General features: G+C 48.3%; 1 protein-coding gene across 1 annotated transcript; it reads right to left on the reverse strand.

Moving 5' to 3' along the window:
* Window positions 1-1,352: 1,352 nt before the first annotated feature.
* Exoc3 (exocyst complex component 3) lies at window positions 1,353-19,468 on the reverse strand. The gene is made up of 12 exons (XM_090332170.1): window positions 19,275-19,468; window positions 17,123-17,342; window positions 14,268-14,949; window positions 12,819-12,936; window positions 11,993-12,118; window positions 10,973-11,073; window positions 9,316-9,426; window positions 9,092-9,242; window positions 7,145-7,267; window positions 3,479-3,640; window positions 2,848-2,975; window positions 1,353-1,589 (listed from the first exon to the last, which is right to left on the reverse strand). Exons 1-12 carry the CDS (start codon window positions 19,452-19,454, stop codon window positions 1,418-1,420), a joined length of 2,274 nt encoding a protein of 757 aa, XP_090188296.1. The 5' UTR covers window positions 19,455-19,468; the 3' UTR covers window positions 1,353-1,417.
* Window positions 19,469-20,579: the final 1,111 nt, after the last annotated feature.

A 20,579-nucleotide genomic window follows, 5' to 3' on the forward strand; every position in this document is an offset into this window, starting at 1 on the left:
TGTTTATGATTCTAGCACAATGAGAGGTGGCTCTACTCTTCCAGCCCAACCCCTGCCCCACAGCTCTGGATCACCCAGAGGGCCACCCTTTCTCCTGAACAATGGAGACTGTCTTTAGACAGCAAGAAAGAAAGGCAGAGCAGCATCACCTGGCAACCACCAGCCACTCAGGAGCAGTATCTCATGCTCTGAAGCCCACCGAGAAAAAACAAGGTACAGGAGCTTGGCTACAGAGCAGCAGCTCACTTATTCCAGGGAGGACGAAGCTAAGACGAACGTGGTGCCCACAGCCTTCTACTCTACATCCTGTCCCCTGTCAAGTGGGAAGCAACCATAAGCTCTGGTGCAGGAAGCAGATACCAGCCTTTGGTGTAGCCGGCCCCTGGTGTAGTACTCTTAATTAGCTTAAAATTAATGATTAATGTACAAAACATGGCACTGCTAAAGGACAGCTAAATTAGGGAACGGGAACTTGGGGGACTCTGTATTGCAAACACACATGACACACAGATAGGGAAATGTACTCCAAATACTCCAAATACCCCATATACCTTTGCCAAAATCGACATGCATGGTATGTCTTGTCCTGCAGGTACAGCTGATGTGGCTGCTCCCACCCTGTGTGTGGTTCTCCTCTGGTTCCAGGCGAGTTTCTCCTTCATCAGGAGAACTTAGGAGTTGGTCTAGGAACACTTGGAAAGGCAGGGAGAGAGTCCTGCTTATAACAGCTGCTAGGCAGCTGTGCAGCCGACACCCTCCTACAGTGTCTGGGCACAGCGGCATCTCCACCACCCTCAGGGACCTTACTGCTGGCAACAAGGAATTGCCTGGCTTTGTTTCCCTTAAATGAGGTGACAGAGTTCTGAAATGTACAAATCAAATCAGGCAGAGAGGAGGAGAAAGACCTGAACAGGGAAGATCAGAGGATGTCACAACTGTAACAACAAGCAACTGAAAAGGGTTTCACAGCTTAAAAGTCTTCACAAGCTTGGCACCAGTGGTTCACACCTGTAGTTCTGGCTACTCAGGAGGCTGAGATCACGGCTCAGAGCCAGCCTGGGCAGACAAGTCTCTGTGAGATTATTATCTCCAATTAACTACCAGAAAACCAGAAGTGGAGCTGTGCCTCAAAGTGGTAGAGCACTAGCCTTGAGCAAAAGAGCTCAGGCACAGCACCCAGGCCCTGAGTTTAAAAAAAAAAAAAGTCTTCCCAAAGCACTTTCCCCACAGGGTGAGAAAACCCACAGAACTAAGCATCCCCCCCCTCCAACCCCCCCCCCCCCCAGCCACCTGCACACCACAGCACCTTGTGCTACCCACAATTTGCACCTGTGACGAACACCAACCAGTGCTCCTGGAGAACGACTTTCTTTAATGCATTTCTGAAATGAAGACATGAAGCATGCAGAGGACAAAGCTACTTCAGGAGCTTTGCCACATTCAGACTGGGCACAGCAATCTCTTTGAAGATGGGCACGTAGCTGGGGCTCGCCTGCGTGGGGCCTTGCTCCAGGGTCTCCATGATGGTCTGTTTCATGTCCCGGCTGGCATCCCCTCGCACAGTCAGCAGTGCTCCAATGTGATCATCTCTGCAAGAGAGCACGGGTCAGTCTGTCCCTAGTCCCACGCTTCTCAGTTCCCTCTCGCGCTCCACGGCTCCACAATCCCCACGGGCCATACCCAGGGGCAAGGTGCTGAGAACTGCAGGCAAAGGGCATGTCTTCCTTCTTAAGAGGAGTTAAGGGGGGAGAAGGGGGAGGGAAATGGGGACCATGTCATGAGAAAGGGTATTAATGTGTGTGAAGTAATGTACCTTCTATCTGGTGGATAGAATGTAACCCCTCTATTAATTACAATAAAAAAAATAAAAGAGGAGCGAAGCCCAAGGCTGGTCTGTCTGTCTTTCTTTTTTTGTGGGTTGTGGGGCCTGAACTTGGCCTGGGAGCTGTCTGTCCCTGAGCTCTTCAGCTCAAGGTTACCACGCTACCCTTGAGCCAAGCCCCACTTCCCATTTTCTAGAGGTTAATTGGAGATAAGAATCTCAGGTCCTTTTGTGCCTCTGCTGGCTTTGAACCTTGATCCTCAGATCTCAGCCTCCAGAGTAGCTAGGACGACAGGCGTGAGCCACTGCAACTGGCTCAAGGCTTCACATTCTATGGCTTTCTTTCTACCCTTAAGAACAGGCTTTCTAAATACCGCTCTTAAAACTCTTTAGAATGATGAAGAAAGGGCACATGCTTAGGGACAGGGAGTGCCTCAAGTAGCACAGAGTCTGCCCTGACTCCAAATCCCACAACTGCCAAGAAAAAGAAAAAAACCCCTCTTGGATTCAGGGAAAACCCTGAAGGACACAGCATCACAGCTCTTCTCATATCACCCTAGTGCAAACAAGGCAGCGAAGCCACACTTGGCCCATGGGAAGGGTGTTTCAGGGTCACAGGGGCTGGGCCTAGCTGGGTCAGGAGTGGCACTACAGGAGCAGGCCTTCCTTCCTTCCTTCCTTCCTTCCTTCCTTCCTTCCTTCCTTCCTTCCTTCCTTCCTTCCTTCCTTCCTCCAGAGACTGCTCACGTGGCTGTCATGACCACACACAGGAAAGGACCTATGAGTTCTTGCACAAGCATCACAGGGTGTAGCTCCCTTAGGCGATCTGTACCGGGTACTTCCACCCATCAAAGCAGGCACCCCACGTACCCCGTTTTTGCTTAGTACCAGCCTCACAGTCTACCTGGAACAGGCCCTAAAAGCATTAGGTGGGGTTAAGCCAAATGCTGACCTGCTGCACACAGCTAGTCTTCCAAATCGGGGAAGCAACGACCAGCTCAAGTGGGTAGATGTTCATCCATTACCTGATGTCTGGGTATTTGCTGACCAGAGTTGAGACTTCTAGATAGAGCAGAGATGGGTCTGTGAGCTTAATAACCTCTGCTACGGCAACAATTGTGTCACAGTGCCCGTCTACGTCTTCACCGAATCCCTGGAAAACAACGGCAGGACAAGGAAGCTCTTGGCTTTACCGCTCGCTCCCGAGTGATACTAACACTCCCAGCTTGATACCAACACATTTAAATCCCTTATCTGGCCAGCCACTATGCGAACGGTTCAAGACTCATGCTGAAGAAGGGAAGGGGACCAACTGCTTGCAGGGATTTGCCCATCAGCCAGGGAAGGAAGCCCCTAGTCCTGTCTAGAACATGGCACCGGGCTGGTGGTGGTAACCAGCGGCCTACAGGACAAGGGCGGAGAACAGAAGGGAACCATCACACCACAAGGCGAGGCAACGCCTCCAGGAAAGTGGGAGCTCCACTCTACCCATTAACCTTGTGGAGATTCAAACCAAACGTCGGGACCCACACCTTCTTTCAGACAGCCTGGTGTGACTGGTTTCCACTCACTAGCCTAGATACCAACACAGCGACCAAATCCAAGCCACGGGATGGCAGCCGCCCTGCTGTGGCTGTCCGCTACACTGGTACTCACGGACGCTAGCTTTCGGAACAGGAAGCGGAGCTGCTCTGCCTCCCTGACCATCTTCTCTGCACCCTCCTTGCGCTCCTCAGCACTCCGGAATGAGATGCGCTTCTGCATGATAGCCCGCAGGTATTCCACCACCACCCGCCGGTGGGCCTCGGCCATCATCCTCTGTGGAGAAACGCAGGCAGCTGCTCAGGGGCAGGCCTGGAGCCCCGCCTCCACATACAGTCCCCTCTTCAGGAACCAGGGTCAGGGCTTCCCTACTTCTAGGAAGACATGACAGCCTATGTTCTAGATATGTAGAGTAGAAGGGTATCTAAAACACATGCTGTCAGGGAAGAAACGGGAACTCATTCTAGAACACACACACAAAACGGCGTAAAAAGTAAAGCAAAAATAACAGAGACAGTCTAGGATAGAGATGTGGGAAACCATGATGTCCCCAGAGAAAGAAAATTTACAAATGACCAGTCAGCTTAAGGGTGCCAGGCCCTTTAATAATGAGAGAATTTTCAGTTAAAAAAAAAAATCAGGCCAGGAGTTTGACCTAGTGGTAGAGTGCTTGCCAAGCATGCACAAAGACCCGGGTTCAATTCCTCTGTACCACATACATAGAAAAAGCCAGAAGGACAGTGTTCAGTTCAAGCCCCAGAACTGGCAAAAAACAAAAAACAAACCAAAACAAAAAACCAGACATTACTAGTGACCAATAAACAAGGTGCCCGTGCTGCTGAGACCCAGAACAGGCACCGTGACATGGAGACAGGAAGCCTCTTCCTGAAAAGCTACACCACATGCAAGAAGGCATTACTAACTGGGGATAGAGCTTATCTGGGGTAACCCAGACATGCTGTCTGTGAGAAGGGGATGGGGAGACCCACTACTATCAACAGAAAGAAAATCTGCCACAGTTCCCTTACCTGGCCTGAGCTAAAATCAGACCAAGACAGGATATGGAACAACCTGACCTATGAAACAGTTCAAAGCTAGCAACACTGCTTTATTTTCAAGGATACACACATAGGTAAACAATCACACACAAAAAGGAAGAACTAGGTTGTCATGGAAGCTAGGCACTAACAGGAAACAACAGCCATGATAGCATCTTGACCTGGATGCTAATTGCCCAGGCAGTCAGCTGACAATTACTCAGTGTATTAAATCTTTACACTGTCTGTGCACTTGGATATTAAGCTGGTGAAGAGAGTAGAAAGGACATCGGGAACACTAGAAATGAAGCTAATGTGGTGAGTACAACCACAAGGTCCTAGAAAACGAAAATGAACAAAACTGATTTAACAAGAAAGAAAGGACTCAAGTGGACAAGAATTTGCCTGGCAAGCCTACTGAGTTCAAACCTTAATACTGCCCCCTCCGAAACACACACGCACACATGTCCCAGGGCACATACAAACTACATTAACGTTCAGAATGCTCACATACAACACAGTGGCCCACAGAGTTCTACCAGACTTCCAAGGAGACATACAATTCTTTTTTTTTTTTTGCCAGTCCTGGGGCTTGAACTCAGGGCCTGAGTGCTGTCCTTGGGCTTTCTCAAGGTTAGAGCTCTATCACTTGAGCCACAGCACCACTTCTGGCTTTTTCTATGTATATGTGGTACTCAAGAATCGAACCCCGGTCTTCATACATGCTAGGCAAGCACTCTACCACTAGGCCAAACTCCCACCCCACTTGTGTGTGTGTGTGTGTGTGTGTGTGTGTGTGTGCACCATTCCTGGGGTTTGGCTTGAACTCAGGGCCTAAGCACTGTCCTCAAGCTTTCTCAAGGCTAGAGCTCTACCACCTGAGCCACAGTACCACTTCTGGCTTTTTCTGTGATGTGGTAGCAAGGAATAAAACCCAGGGCTTCGTGCATTCTGGGCAAGCACTCTACCCCTAGGCCACACTCCCAGCCCAGGACATATAATTCTAATGACAAAATTTCCCAGATAATGTCAAAGAAATCAGTCCATGAGGTCATTTGAATCCTGATCACCGGCCACTGAAAAACAGGAAAGCTGAGCACCACTGGCTTACACCCATAGTTCATGTATATGTCAATAAAAAGCTCTTCCAAAACTAGAGGAAAAATGTTTATCAAAGCCTTACAGCAATTTGATAGGGAAGGGGGGAAAACCAAGACGGGTGGGGGGTGTGGGGGGGGGAGGGAAATGGGTACCAAGCCATGTGAAAGGGTATCAATGTATGTGAATTAATGCACCTTCTATCTGGCAAATATCATGTAACCCTTTTACTAATTATAATAATAATAATAAAAAAAACCTTACAGCAGCTGAGCGCTGGTGGCTCATGCCTGTAATCCTAGCTACTCAGGAGGCTGAGATCTGAGGATCAGGTTTAAAGCCAGCCCCAGGCACAAAAGTCCATGAGATTCTTCTCTCCAATTAACCATGAGAAAACTGGAAGTAGCATTGTGGCTCAAGGGGTAGAGTGCTATCTTGAGCTGAAGAGCTCAGGGACAGTGCCCAGGCCCAGAGTTCAAGTCCCACAACAACAACAACGAAAAACATTACAGCAATGATCCTTTCTTTAAAGGAAGCTGTTTTTGCTTTGTGTCAAATGTCAGAAAGCAAAAAGGGAAGCCAGCCCTGAGGACTAAGGATAGCCCTGTACTATCTCAAACAGCTGAAGACATATTCCTGATTGCCTTCTGTCACATAAGAGGAAATAAACAGTGAAGAAGGAAAGGCCAGCTCAGCAGAGTGCCTGACCGTCTTGGGAGTGTGCTACGGTGACGACAATACAAGCTGTCACAAGACCGATACCCCCTGATGTACAGTTTCTGCTATGTTGGACTCCTACACAGGCACTATGAGCTGAATAGCTGATCCCAGTTCTTACGACTCCCTGGTTCCCAGCTAGCCTTCAGTACCCAATCAATCAGGCCATCCCTGGCCTCTACTGGGAGAAGTCAGGAGGAGCCCATGGGGTCCAGAGAGGGAGGGACTGCTGTTTCTCACTACCCTCACACTCCCCGCACATGCCCCTTCTAGGGGCCTATGGTGGGGCAGTGGGCTTTGCAAGTGTTCCCGCCTCACAGTGGAGGCTGTACGGAGTTCTGGGAGGGGCTCAAGTAAATATTCATCTTCACTCAAGCCTGCCATCTTTTGATCATGGGAACATCAATACCACCTAACTCCCCAGCACCGGCGATCACAACCAGTGAGCTAACTTGACAGACACTGAACTTTAAACCAGACAGACGCCAGGCACCAGTGGCTCATACCTATTAGCTACTCAGGAGGCTGAGAGCTGAGGATCACAGTTTGAAGCCAGCCAGTTAACCACCCAAAAGCTGGAAGTGGAACTGCGGTTCAAATGCTAGTCTTGAACCTGAAGAGGCCCAGGAACAGTGCCCAGGCCCGGAGTCCAAGCCCTACAACTAGCCAAAAAAAGTAAATAAACCAGATAGAGGGCAAGGAGCATAGCCTAGTGGTAGAGTGCTCGAGGAGCACGCATGAAGCCCTGGGTTCAATTCCTCAGTACCACATACACGGTGAAAGCCATAAATGGTGCTGTGACTCAAGTGGCAGAGTGCTAGCCTTGAGCAAAACATGTCTAAGGACAGTGCCTAGGCCCTGAGTTCAAGCCAAAAACAAAAAGAAGAAACAAAAACCAGATCAAAGGTAGCCTAGCCCATATACTCACCTTTTTATATGGCTTTTTGATTTTAGCAAAATCATTGAAATAGTCCTCTACAGTTACACAGATGATGTCCACAGCATTTGACCCCGACAACCACTTCTTTGTCATCAGCTCACTCAGATGTTGCTGGAAAATACAAAGAGATCGCAGAAATGGCCGCCTCACATAACCTGCACCAGTCACAACCACCTGGGAGCGGGCAGAGCTTCGACTTGACTTTGTGTCACAGAGATGTCTGACTGTAACCGCCATATGCTCACCACACAATGAGTTTTCCACTACACAAGTGCTGTGCCGCCTTCCATCATCTTTGTGAGGTGTCACAAGACGATAAGAAGTTAGATATGTTACTTTCATAATTTACTTACCCAGATCTTATGAGCATTGGGACATTTAAATATTCTTCATATTTTACAATTACAAATAGTACTGTGGTGACTTTATATATTTTTCATATGAAATTTCTTAAAGTGGAATTCCTCACTCAGCAAGTATGTAAATGAAAACTGGTAAATACTTCCTAACTACTTACCCCCCCCCCAAACCTCTAAATAGCACACAGGCAATGAGAGGACACATTCTCCACAAGAAACTTCTGAAGCTCAGGGAGGCAGCTGAGTGGTTCTGGTACACAATAGATCATCAGGCTGGAGCTATGGTTCCACAGTACAAATGTAAGGCTCTGGGCTCAACCTCTAGCATCACAAAACAAAACGCAAAACCAGACCAAGCCCTGCAATTCTGCAAAGTGCAAGCTAACATCAGTGCATGAGCACTGAGGCTCTCACTGTCATCTCAGCTCTTGAAGGGGCCGAGACCTGAAAATCCAACTGTGACACGCCAGTGCAGGAGAAAAGTCGATCAGACTCTTATCTCCAATTAACCACCAAAAACCAGCAGTGAAGCTAAGGCTCAAGTGGTACAGTGTCAGCCTTAAGGGAAAAAGCTAAGGGACAGCACTCATGCTCTCAACTCAGCCTGGCGTGTGCACACACACACACACACACACACACACTCACACAGTAACAGTATTAATATGTGCTTCTCAGCCAGGCACAGTGGCTCACGCCTGTCATCCTAGCCACTCAGGAGGCTGAGATCTGAGGATCAAGGTTCAAAGCCAGCCCGGGCACAAAAGGACCTGAACTCTTATCTCCAATTAACCTGTAGAAAACAGGAAGTGGGCCTTTGCTCAGGGTAGGGTGGTAGCCTTGAGCTGAAGAACTCAGGGACAGCGCCCAGGCCAAGTTCAAGCCCCATGACCCACCAAAAAAAAAAAAAAAAAAATACACACGCACACACACATAAACATATGCATACAAATGTCTAGACAATGATCTTTCTTTTCCCAAGTGGAAGTCATTCATGCCTTCTATTTTTTAATACTATTTTTAAATATGGGCAAGCATCCCCTTCTTTAAGCCACTTTGGAGAGAGCATCAAGTATGATATTCCCTTGGCAGGGACACCTCCAACTTTCCACTCTTAACAAAGTACAACAATCACTTCCTAAATGCTTCCTTTTGAGCACACCCATGATATATTTTTTTAAATACATGTTGGCTTCTACAAAGGCATCTAAATAGTGCCAAGCCATCTCCGAACTCTAAGGTAGGCTCTACTCTGGAGTGTGTTATGCCTTTTGGACAAGTAAAACTCATTGTGTTGTTGATTTCTGCTTGCGTGAGTGGACTGTGTTTACAGTGTGGGGCATGTGTCTTCAGTCAGGCACACCACACAGGTGGATGCAGAGTATTTACTGAGAACCTCTTCCACGCTAGGTCTAGGAAGGGCTCTGTGCCATGCACAGTAGACAGACTTGAGGACATAGAGCAGCTTAGGTGCAACAGTCACATGGACAGGTGACAGTGCACCCTGAAGGGCAGAATGGGAACCTTAGGGTACAGCGATGGGGCTGTGAGACAGGCCGCGGAGGGGAGCCAGGCCCACCTCCAAGTCCAGAAAGACCTCCTCCAGCAGGCTGCTGCAGCCCTCCTTGGCGATGGCGTCTAGAGTCCCATCCATGCTTGGCTGGCTCACATATACACCCTCCTCGGTTTCATTTTTTAAGTACTTTCTTTTCAAGCTGATGATGGATTCTCTGCAAGAGAACATCTCAGGGTCAGGGAGGCAGCTGCATGCAGTCTGCCGTCGGTGACCCCACGCCCACTCACTTGAAGGTCTGGCAGTTGTTGATAATGGCGATCATGTACTGCACGTAGCAGTGAGGGTGCTGCCGGTTCCTCAGGTGCTCTTCTTTATACAGCTGGGCCTCATCCTTGTATCTGCAACCACACCAACAGCTGCCTCCAGCACCAGGTTGACAGGAAACTCATACCACCACCACTGGGCATCAAACCCCTTGGCATGGAGAACAGGAAGCTGACTGTCTTAAAAGCTAATAAGGGGCCGGGAGTGTGGTCTAGCGGTAGAATGCTTGCCTAACATGCATGAAGCTATGGGTTCGGTTCCTTGGTACCACATACACAGAAAAGGCCAGAAGTGGTGCTGTGGCTCAAGTGGTAGAGTCCTAGCCTTGAGAAATTCCAAGAACAATGCCCAGGCCCTGAGTTCAAGCTCCAAGACTGGCAAAAAAAACAAAACAAAACAAAACAGGAAAAGTAGTATCTTTTGGGGTTTTCTTGCCATCCTGGGACTTAAACTCGAGGGGCTGGCTTCAAACCACAATCCTCAGATCTCAGTCTCCTGATTACAGACATAAGCCATTGAAATCTGGCTACAAGTATTATCTTAGCTCATGTATAATTTACCTCTACACACACACACACACACACAGCAGTTTTAGAAATGTTACCAAAAAGTTAGGTAAAATATCCCTTTACAAAATTATTATAAAGAAATTAAGTAAAAACATAATACTGACTCTTGGAACATCAATAAACCAAACAACTAGATGTCCCCTACTGTCCTTTCAAATGTATTATGGAGATTCTCAAATACATTCTGGGGCAGAAGAGCATCTCCATGAGAGTTTGGGCAATTGAAGGCTATGACTTTTTTTTTCTTTTTTTTTTTTTTGCCAGTCCCAAGCTTGAGCTCAGGGCTTGAGCACTGTCCTTGGACTTTCTCAAGGCTAGAGCTCTACCACTTGAGCCACAGCACCATTTCTGGCTTTTTTTCTGTGTATGTGGTAATGAGGAATCGAACCCAGGTCTTCATGCATGCTAGGCAAGCACTCTACCACTAGGCCACACTCCCAGCCCCTTGGTTTTTCTCTTTTTTGAGACACGGTCTCTTTATACAGTATAGGTGGGCCTCAACTGTATAATCCTTTGCCTTAACCTCCTTAAGTGCTGGATTATAGGTATATACCACCATACTCCGCAGGGATGAACCTTCATTTAATTTTCTTTCTTTTTCTTTCCTTTTTTTTTTTTTTTGGGCCAGTCCTGGGGCTTTAACTCAAGGCCTAGGCACTATCCTTGAGCTTCCTCAAGGCTAGCACTCTACCACTTGAGCCACAGCACCTCTTCTGCCTTTTTCTGTGTATATGGTACTGAGGAATCAAACCCAAGGCTTCATGCATGCTTGGCAAGTACTCTACCACTAGGCCACACTCCTGGCCCTTGCTTTCCATTTTTTTTTTCTTTTCTTGCCAGTTCTTGGGCTTTCTCAAGGCTAGAACTCTATCACTTGAGCCACAGCACCATTTCTGGCTTTTTCTATGCATATGTGGTATCCAAAGAATCGAACCCAGATTTTTGTTCATGCTAGGCAAGCACTCTGCCACTAGAGGGCTAAACTCCCAGGCCCTGCTCTGAATTTTTAAAAACATAATTTCAAAATTAGTACACTGGCAAAAATACATACCTACTTAGGAAGGAATTCATTTGCTGAAGACACAAAACCAGTACCTTTGTCTTCAAATCTTCACTTATCTGAGCAGCAACTTGAAGATTCTGTTCAAACATCTAAACATTGGAGAACTTAAGACTTCTGACAAACTACAGGAGCAGAGAGCACATTCCCCAATAGCAGAATCCCACCTGGAAGCTGTGACAATGCAAATCCAAAGGGGATTAAAAAAAGGAAGGGCTGAAAACTAAAGGCCAATGTCTGGGGACCTGGTCATGGGGTGGGAGGGGCTGGGTAACACCAGAGACCGTAGCCCCAAGTCTCCTCTACAAAGCAGCTCTTGTTCTGCCACTTTAAAGGGATGTAGAATGTGGACCTCTCATAACTACGAGGGATGTGATGAAGCTGCGGCAGCTGGACTCTGACAGGCACCAAAGGCTCCCCAAGCTCGGGCCATTCCTGGCATCTCAGAAGTGAGAAAAGGTGAGGGTCCTCCCCATCCCCAAGGCCTCCTAGAGGCAAAACACCCACAACTGCTCCTCACTGAGGAGATGAGACACAAAGCAAGAAAGGAAACAGAGGTGCAAGGACACAAGAAGGGCAGGGCACCAAACAGTAAGTTAGTGGTAAGAACGCACATGGGTTTAACACCAGTACAATGACTGAAAGTGAGAGAGTACTTTAAAAATGATACAAGACTCCACTGAGGTCACCCAGTAACAATGAGCTACACAGCATTCCACGGACAAACCTTGGACATTTACTGCCATGGGAGAGTTGGAATGGGGACACCACACATGACCAGCATTTAAATTAGTTTCCAGTTCAGACCCAGAGTGAATGTCTAAGAAGTCTAAAGTGACACTGGATAACAGTCTTGCTGTTTCAGAAAGAAAAAGACGGAGGGAGGGGGAGGAAGACCTCTTGACATCTTACTGTATTATGTAAGTGAAAATCATGGTACTTTTTCTGTCTGCTCAGAACTGACTTTTTCTGTCACTACCCACCCAGGAGAGGGGACTCCGCAGCTGGTACCTGGAAAACGATGGCAGGAAGTGTTGTCTGGTAGTAACCATCCTGGTCAGCTTCTGGCTCTGTCTCTTTGCTCCAGTCCTTTTTGTCCGTTTCTAGTGCTTTCCGCAGCCAGGCAATGATGTTGGACTGGAGGTTTGGCATCATGGAGAAGGAAGGGAAGAGCAGGCTCTGAGTTATGCCTGCCTAACATTCTCCCTACAGAGGGCGCAGCTGAGCACATCAGACGTGGTGCCTGCCTCTCAGCAACTACTGCTCCCATGCAGAATGACCAGGGCCCCTGGGCTGGAGTGGACATCTGGGAGCAGCTTGGTACTGGGCAGTGCCTGCTCCATTCATCCTCACTGCAGATAAGGAGGAGAATGAGGCAGAAGACCTGTGGGCAACACTGTGAGGAAGGACCAATGGGAGCTAGGGCTCTAGCTTCTAATCACCCAGAGCTCCTCCAGACTCAAAGGCTACCTTAACACTCAGGGATAACCCGACCCCCAACCTCAGTGAGACCGCCTGGTTATACTGCACACAGGTTGCTGCTCTCTTAGCCCCTAATTACCACCCCACACCACTGAGACTAAGAAACTGGCAGTAACACCATGTGCAGCCTGGACACAAGAGTTCTCATCAGCCAGACGAGCAGTGCTGGCTGACCCCTCCCAGCACAGGAGAGTCTCATGTCTGTAAAATGGACCCCCCAGACCTAGGCCAGAGTTGGTACCTTCCTCTAATTAAAAGTGGGTGTGCTGAGACTTTAGAGACAGCCCATCCACAGCTGTCCCATCACCATACAACCACCAAAACAGTCCTAGGTCTGCAACACAGCTCTACTCACAGTAAGCGTTGACATGTATGTGTCGAGCAGCTCAGAGACCACCTTTGGAGAGAGAAGTGGTTCCAGGGCACTGACATCCACTTCTGGGGCCAATTCCACATTCCCCATCATCTCCGCACTACCATGAAAACCAGGTGTGAGTGACAAACCAGAGGGGACACAGAGACATTCTCAGGCGAGTCCATGGATTCAATCTGGCATGCATACACGCTGCCCAGAGACCTAACATTGCCATGGGTCCTCTGTAATGTCACCTCTCCTGACAGCTATGGCCATTCAAGTCACCTCAACTTGACCTCATACTATTATACGAGCTGCAAAAGCCAGGGCTCAAATGCAGCACAGAAGCTACAAAGGTAAGACCTATTTCTCCAGCTTACTACATTTTCACAGATAAGAACAGAGCCTAGCAAACAGGAGGTACTAAACGGTTGTGCTTCCCTCAGAAGACAATGAGCCAGTCACGTGGAAACAGGAGCCACTGCCGCTAACATCACTCGTCAGTGGAAGGGTACAGAGGAGAGCACGAAGATATACAGTATTTCTGGTAGAAAAACGACATTCCCAAATGTGTACTTAAAACAACAATGGTCTGGAGGTAGGGCTCAAACTGGTAGAGCACCAGCCTAACCATTCTATTCATAACTAGTTCACTGTGCATCAGAAAGGCAACATCTTGAGTGTGGAAAGACTACCTGTTACTATCTAGCTCAGGTTATTTTTTCACTAAGAACTGCAATGCCCTCGGTGAGCAGCCCCACTTCTCCAGGGTATAATCTGATAGAGCACAGGTAACCAAACCAAAAGAGGCCCCAAGGGGAGGAAATGTTCACAGTGTGCTACCACACTGTGCGGTCCCATAAATGCAAACCCACAGTCCAGTGGACAGAGCAGGGCGAAGGCCCAGGTCTGGCTCTGAGTCCGCTCCCCACTTGCTGTTCATGGAGCTGGAGTATGACCCGTGGTACAGCCTTCCTCATCTATCAAATGGAGACCCATGGGGCTCTTCACACAGATGCCATGAGGTCGAGGTCTCAGAACAGGGTACCCTAGTGGGAAGGAGCAAGGCTCAAACGGCAAAGGGCTGCCTACAGCAAAGCTGCGCAACAGTGATCTTCACCCGTGACTGACGTTTCCTTGCACTTCCTATCTTTCTGCACTGAGGTGAGGGAGGAACACATACAAGCAGCACAGAACATAACCCAATGCCTGGGTGCCCCACACTGCTTCCATGCAGAGGACAGAGACCCCACCCAAACATGGCTGCACCCACAACAGAGACAACGGATCTCAGGTTGGACAGGTGAACAGCCAGAAAGACCTTCACACCTAGAAAGCAAAGCCACGAGTGCCATGCAAACCAACGTAGGAGACAGTCTGGGAACTCTCTGCCAGCATGCTTTTACAAAGGCCCCTAGGCAGACCGTGTTGGGTGTGGAGGGGCTCTACCTGGTATATGTGTTCAAGACCCATGTCAGGAGGCTCACGATCTCGTTGGCCTCAAGGTCCTCTGACGCAAGGTCCTGCATGCGCGTGCTCAGGGCCTGGTGGTACATGTTCAGGAGGTTCTTGAAGATCTCACAGTGGGGAGGAAAGCACTGCACCATCATGTTCTTGGCAACAACAAGGTCATCCAGGACGTACTTCCTGATGATCTCCAGATGGCGTACGAGCCACATCTTGTCAGACTCCCTCGTGTCTGCTTGCGTGCCCTCAATTCTCGTGGTCACAGTCCTCTCCAAGATGGCAAACATTTTCTCCCTCCAGTTTTTGGGCCTACCAGGAGGCACAAACCCAGTTTGCTTTTTTCGGTCAAGAATTCTCCTGTCGATTTTTTCCTCCCTCTCGATGATCCTGACCACTGAGACCAGCAAGGTGGGGTCCCGGCGGACGGTGACCAGCGACCTCTGCAGCACCATCCACAGCTGCTTGGCTAGCTCATCAGAGAGCCCCTGCGTGCTGCCAAAGTAGCCTCGGATGAGGGCCATGTCCCTCGTGTTCCCGCTGTCCATGCGGTACTGCTCACACAGCAGGCCGTCCCGGGAGCACTCAAGGTCCATCAGCTTCCGGTGAGCCTGCAGGAGGGCCCCCTGCTCAATCAGGTCCTGAGTCTCTCTTACAATTTCAGGCACTAGAAAAAAGGCACACACCAGCAATGTGAAAACACACAATGTTTCTTTGTCTTTATAGGTTTATACTTCAGGAAAACCCTATAATTGTTATTTGGGGGATGCTGGGGTAAGGTAAACAATTTCCTATCTAGAAGTTGCATTTTGTATATTCTAAGACGTTTCGAAATGCTATAGAGAGAATGTCATTCTTTACTTGTCAATCAACGGGAACTGCCCCTGGGAAGATCTGACAGTAGATTTCCTACAAAAATACTTTGAAACAACAGTCTAAACTAACTGAAGTAAGGTATAGAGAAAGCCATAAACCATCCAGAAAACTGGAAGTGGCTCAAGGGGTAGAGTGCTAGCACTGAGCACAAAGAGGCTCAGGGACAGTGCCTAGGACCTGAGATCAAGGTTCAGGACCAGCAAGGAGGGGGGGGGAGGAGTAAGCAGCACTCTTAATAAACAAAGAAGGTCATAAAGCAAATCTAAAAATACTTAGGCAAGAATGGAAATGAAAATTAAACCTATGAAAACTTATAGGAGCAACAAGACCAATGTTAAAAAGAAGTGTGCATCTAGAAATACCTCCACTAAAATGAAAAACCTCACCAGGCACAGTGGCTCACGCCTGTAATCCTTGCTACTCAGGAGGCTGAAATCTGAGGATCACGGTTCAAAGCCAGCCCGGCACTAAGATGTCTAAGAGAGTCTTATCTCCAATTAACCACCAGAAAACCAGAAGTGGCACTGTGGCTCAAGGGGTAGGGTGGTGGCCTTGAGCTGAAGAGCTCAGGGACAGCCCCTCGGCCCAGAGTTCAAGTCCTACAACCGACAAAAATAAATAAAATAAAATAAAATGAAAAACCTCCAATCAGCAACTTACTTTACAACGTAACACGTTCACAGAAGAAACTAAACCCTAAGCTAATAGGAAGTACATAATAAAAGGGATTAGAGCAGAAAGAAACAAAAAAAAAAGTTTTTAATGAAAATAAAAATCAATGAAGGTTGAATTTGTGCAAAGATAAATGAAACTGACAAACCTTCAGCTTAGGTGGACTAAGAAAATTAGATTCTAATGAATAAAATGAGAAAGTGGGATACAACTGAGAGAGCATAATGAAACACTAACCAATTGGATAATACAGATAAATATGTAGAAACACAAAACTTACCAGACTGAGCCATAAAACAGTAAAAAATCTGAAAGACCCATGGCAAGTAAGAAAACAATCAGTAGTCAAAAATTTCCCTGTTAACTTTGGGGCTGGCTTAGTGGTAGAATGCTTGCCTAGCATGCATGAAGCCCTGGATTCGATTCCTCAGTACCACATAAAACAGAAAAGGCCAGAAGTGATGCTGTGGCTCAGTGATAGCCTTGAACAAAAGAAACTCGGCAGTGCCCAGATTCTGAGTTCAAGCCCCAGGACTGGAAAAAAAAAACCAAAACCAAAAAGCAAAAAAACCACCTCTGTATACCAAGTGATATAACTGGTGAACTAATCAAACATTTAGAGAACCAACACTGTCTTCTGCACCCTTCTCCAAGAACTAAAGAGGACAGAGCACTTTCTGACTCATCCTAGAGGACCAACACACCAGGAGAGAACTGCCTGCTGTTCCTGGCTGAGAAGCTTTCTGCATCTCACCAACTCACTTATTAGGACCTCACAACCTCTCCCAGTTCTATTCCAGTCACCCTGAGACCAAGACGCCTGACCTGCCCACCTGCTCTACCTGCTCTCTGACTGCACTGCTCGGGAGAGCAGCCTGAGAACTGCGGCTCTTCTAAGATGCAGCCCTTCTGGTGTGCACTGCTGCCACTCCTTGCCTGGGCACAGGAAGACCCAGCCTCCTCGCCACCACTCCCTTCTATCAGCACTGGCGCTGCTAACTGCTCTAGCTGTCCTGGCACAGAAGTACATTTTCTCCAATGGGCCTCACTTGCTTAACTAATCACTTCCACCCACATTCATTCACACGGAAATAACCGATCAGGCAGAAATCAAGCTACCCATCCACTTGAAAAGAAGTCAGGCTCAAGAAGTACCTTCTTCACATAGGCCTGCCTCTCCCCTGACGACTCAGCTCCTCACGTCTGGAGGAAAGCTGGTGTACACGTGGAAAGGCACCTTGTGAGTACTCCAGCAAGCCACAAAGTCACCTGACTTGTTGTCTGCCCTTTACCTGAGAAGATGTTCTTAAGGTTCTCCACAGCGGCGGCAAGCTGGCTGTGCTGTACCACGGCATCCTTCACATCCTTGAGACTCTCAATGGTGTTGATACTCTGCCTCCAGTCTTTGCTGACATTAGCCAGTGACTGCTGGATATCCTTGACGTCGTTCAGTGCACTGTGGAGCTGGCTCAGGCCTGTGCGCACCCCATCCAGCTGGGACTGGATCGCAGCCTAAGGAGATACACACAGGGGAGCAGAGCCAGAGGCAGCCCGAGCGCTTACTGAGGAGCAAACCTCTCTCAGGAGGGACAAGCTCAGCAAGAACCGCGTGAGGAACAAGAAAGGAGTGACACTGCCGCCTGAGAACAGAACAATGACGCATTTTGAAGCTTTGGTGAGAACACATCGCTTGTCATCCAGCCTTATGGCTTGACAATACAGAATGCCATTACGGGCATGTGAGGAGGTCTGAGGCCACCCTAAAAAATACCTCCAGAAGGACCCTTCCCACATCACTGCCCGTCTCAGGCCCCTAACAAGACTCATTAGGTAAAGAAACGCACTGGAAATTCCATCAGCTCAGGAGTGGGACTCCTGCTACTCAACCACATCAGACTTGACTGGAGGACAACGGCTGCACTGTACTGACCACCACATGTGACATTTAGACCCATTCCAGATCAATAGAAATGTCAGCCAGAGGGAAGGGCCACAGAGGAATGGTGCCAGGCAGTTACACAGGTAGACAGGTAGTACCAGGCAGATGGAAAGCTAGGAAAACCCAGGCAGGACCATTCTCAGAAGGAACACTTGTCATCAGAAGTCTGAGTGGCATTAGAAATGTTTAGCTATAGCAGGATGCAGTGGCTCACACCTGAAATCCTAGCTACTCAGGAGGCTGAGATCTGAGGATGGTGGTTCAAAGCCAGCCTGGGCCCTAAAGAATGTGACGCTCTTATTTCCAATTAATCACTAGAAAACGAGAAGTGCGATAGGGAAGTAGCCTTGAGCGGAACAGCTCAGGAACGGTGTCCAGGCCCAGAGTTCAAGCCCCAGGACCAAGACAAAAGAGCAATGTTTAGCTATGAGCATAATGACCACTCAAAATGTCTAAGTCCCTATTGACAATAAGCTAATAGAGCAAGTCTCTAAAGCAGTCAGATGTCAGACCAAGGGTGGTAGAGGCCAGCACTCTACCACGAGGCCATGTTCCCAGGCTTGAACTCAGCCTGGGTGCTGTCCTTGTCCTTGGACACCTTTTTTTTTTTTTTTTTGGTGGGTCATAGGGCTTGAACTCAGCCTGGGCGCTGTCCCTGACCTCTTCAGCTCAAGGCTACCGACCTGCCCTTGAGCCAAGCCCCACTTCCCGTTTGGTAAAGGTTAACTGGAGATAAAGAGTCTCAGTCCTTTTATACCCGGGCTGGCTTTGAACCTTGATCCTCAGATCTCAGCCTCCCGAGTAGCTCACAGGTGTGAGCCACTGCGCCTGGCTCCTTGGACACTTTTTGCTCAAAGCTAGTGCTCTGCCACTTGAGCCAACACGCCACTTCCAGCTATTTCTGTGTATGTGTTACTGAGGGCTTTGTGCATGCGGGGCAAGCACACTTCCACTAGGCTATGCTCCCACACGCCCGCCCCCCCCCCCAAAGAAAACCACACACACACTCTTTAAATAGAATCTTATTATAGCTTCAAGTTCCTGGGCTCCAGCTCCTGAGTGCTGAGACCCCAGCTCATTCAGACAATTCCTATAACATGTCTAGCTCTCTTCCACCAGAATTCCTGGCACCTGGTCCACTACTGCTGCATACTTTGAAATGGCTTAGAGAAAATACTCTGGCAGTGCTCTGCAGAAGAAGTTTTATTCTACAAGCCACTGTCATTCTCCATGGATGGTCTAAAACGTTAGATGGACTCCTACCTATGATTAAAGTGGTTGCTCTTGTAGTGGTTCTCTTATTTCCATAATCCTTTGTGTAAATCTATGCCCAGTAGATATATTACTATATATTGTTTGGAGGAACTGGTAAGTAAGAATCTCTCTTCCCACAACATCTAATTTGGGAAATGATCACGATGATATCGAGTAGGAATCAGAAAGTTGAGGCAAATGGCTTTGTCCTATCTATAGGGCAGGGTTACACGACCTCTCTGGCTCCTTACCTTCAGCCTGGCCTCCACAGAAGCCTTCTTGCGCGCCTCCCGCCTGCGGTACTGCTCCACTTTGTCCAGCTGGTCTGGGCGCTGGAGCATCCCAGCAACCCTTTGGACCGCTGTGGCTACAGCCTCCCGGTCAGTCTCCTTCATGATCAAACAAGTAGGCAGAATGTCTGCATATGCCATGCCACAGGCATCCTCTGTGGGTGAGGGAAAGATGCGTTAGGGAGGTAGGAGTGTTGGCACCAAACTTATCCTCTTACAGCTAACAATGGAGTCGAAGGAGAATGCCTGTAACATTTAATCCAGTAACCTGAAAGAAAGCTGAACCTAATTATGAACTCTCACAAAACACCACCTTTGGAACTTAGGTGCAGAGAGAGACAGAAGCACCCACCAGCAACAAAGACAGGCACCTATAGAGAATGTCTGCACACGGCCATGTCCCAGGGCTTCTCTACGGTAATCATCTCCCCTGCACACGGCCTAATTGCACTCATGCCACTGATCACTGCAGAAGCACACACACACACACACACACACACATACACACACCTCACTTCCTCCAGCAAGCCAACAGAAGTCATTATGACTCCCTAAAAAAAAAAAAAATACCACTTTCTTGGGTATACAGATTCCATTTGTTTATTTCTTCCATTTCCTATTTAACAGCCCTAAAAACTAAGGGGAGAGAGTATAAGCTATGTACTTCCTTGCTCAGGTAGAGTATAGAGTGCACAGATGTTGAGACCCCAGGCAAGCCTGCCTTTAGTCCTCAGTCCATTGCGGCACTAGTCATGAAGCCAGAAGGGCTACTTACTGAGAATCTGGAAAATGAGAGGACTCGTGAACATTTGTTTTCAGGCTGGGAGATTGGCTGAGCGGTACAGCGCTTGCCTACCTGCATGAAGACCGGGGTTTAATTCCTCAGTGCTACACATACAGAAAAAAAAAAAAAGCTGGAAATGGTGCTGTGGCTCAAGTGGCAGAACTCTAGCCTTGAGGGAAAAGCCCAAGGACAGTGCTAGGCCCTGAGTTTAAGCCCCAAGACTGGCAAAAACAACACCACCACCTCTGTTCCCGTTGACTGTAGATCAACCTTCATTTCCCACCCATGGGAAGGATCTACCCTCTGGAACCTTCACTGTTCCTCCGCTTGTGCCTCACGGTTGTCTTCTGAGTTCTTTTGAATGGAGCGATGCTGCACCCGCTTTCCTCTCCCAGATTTACCCTTTTCTTTACTTATGTTGCCCGTCCTGGGGCTTGAACTCAGCGCTTGGGCACTGCTGCTCCCTTCTGGCTCCCTCCCGG

This window comes from Megascapheus bottae, chromosome 4 (genome assembly GCF_031878675.1).
Source record: "Megascapheus bottae isolate mThoBot1 chromosome 4, mThoBot2.hap1, whole genome shotgun sequence".
Lineage (NCBI taxonomy): Eukaryota > Metazoa > Chordata > Mammalia > Rodentia > Geomyidae > Megascapheus > Megascapheus bottae.

Excerpts from the sequence above, each read along its gene's own strand:
- Exoc3 (XM_090332170.1), bottom strand. The coding sequence starts at position 19,454 with ATGGCATATGCAGACATTCTGCCTACTTGTTTGATCATGAAGGAGACT. Across the intron at positions 12,937-14,267 it reads GTCTTGAACACATATACCAG|TGCGGAGATGATGGGGAATG; the intron begins GTAGAGCCCCTC and ends TTTTCATGGTAG. Across the intron at positions 7,268-9,091 it reads AGGTCTTTCTGGACTTGGAG|CAACATCTGAGTGAGCTGAT; the intron begins GTGGGCCTGGCT and ends TGTATTTTCCAG.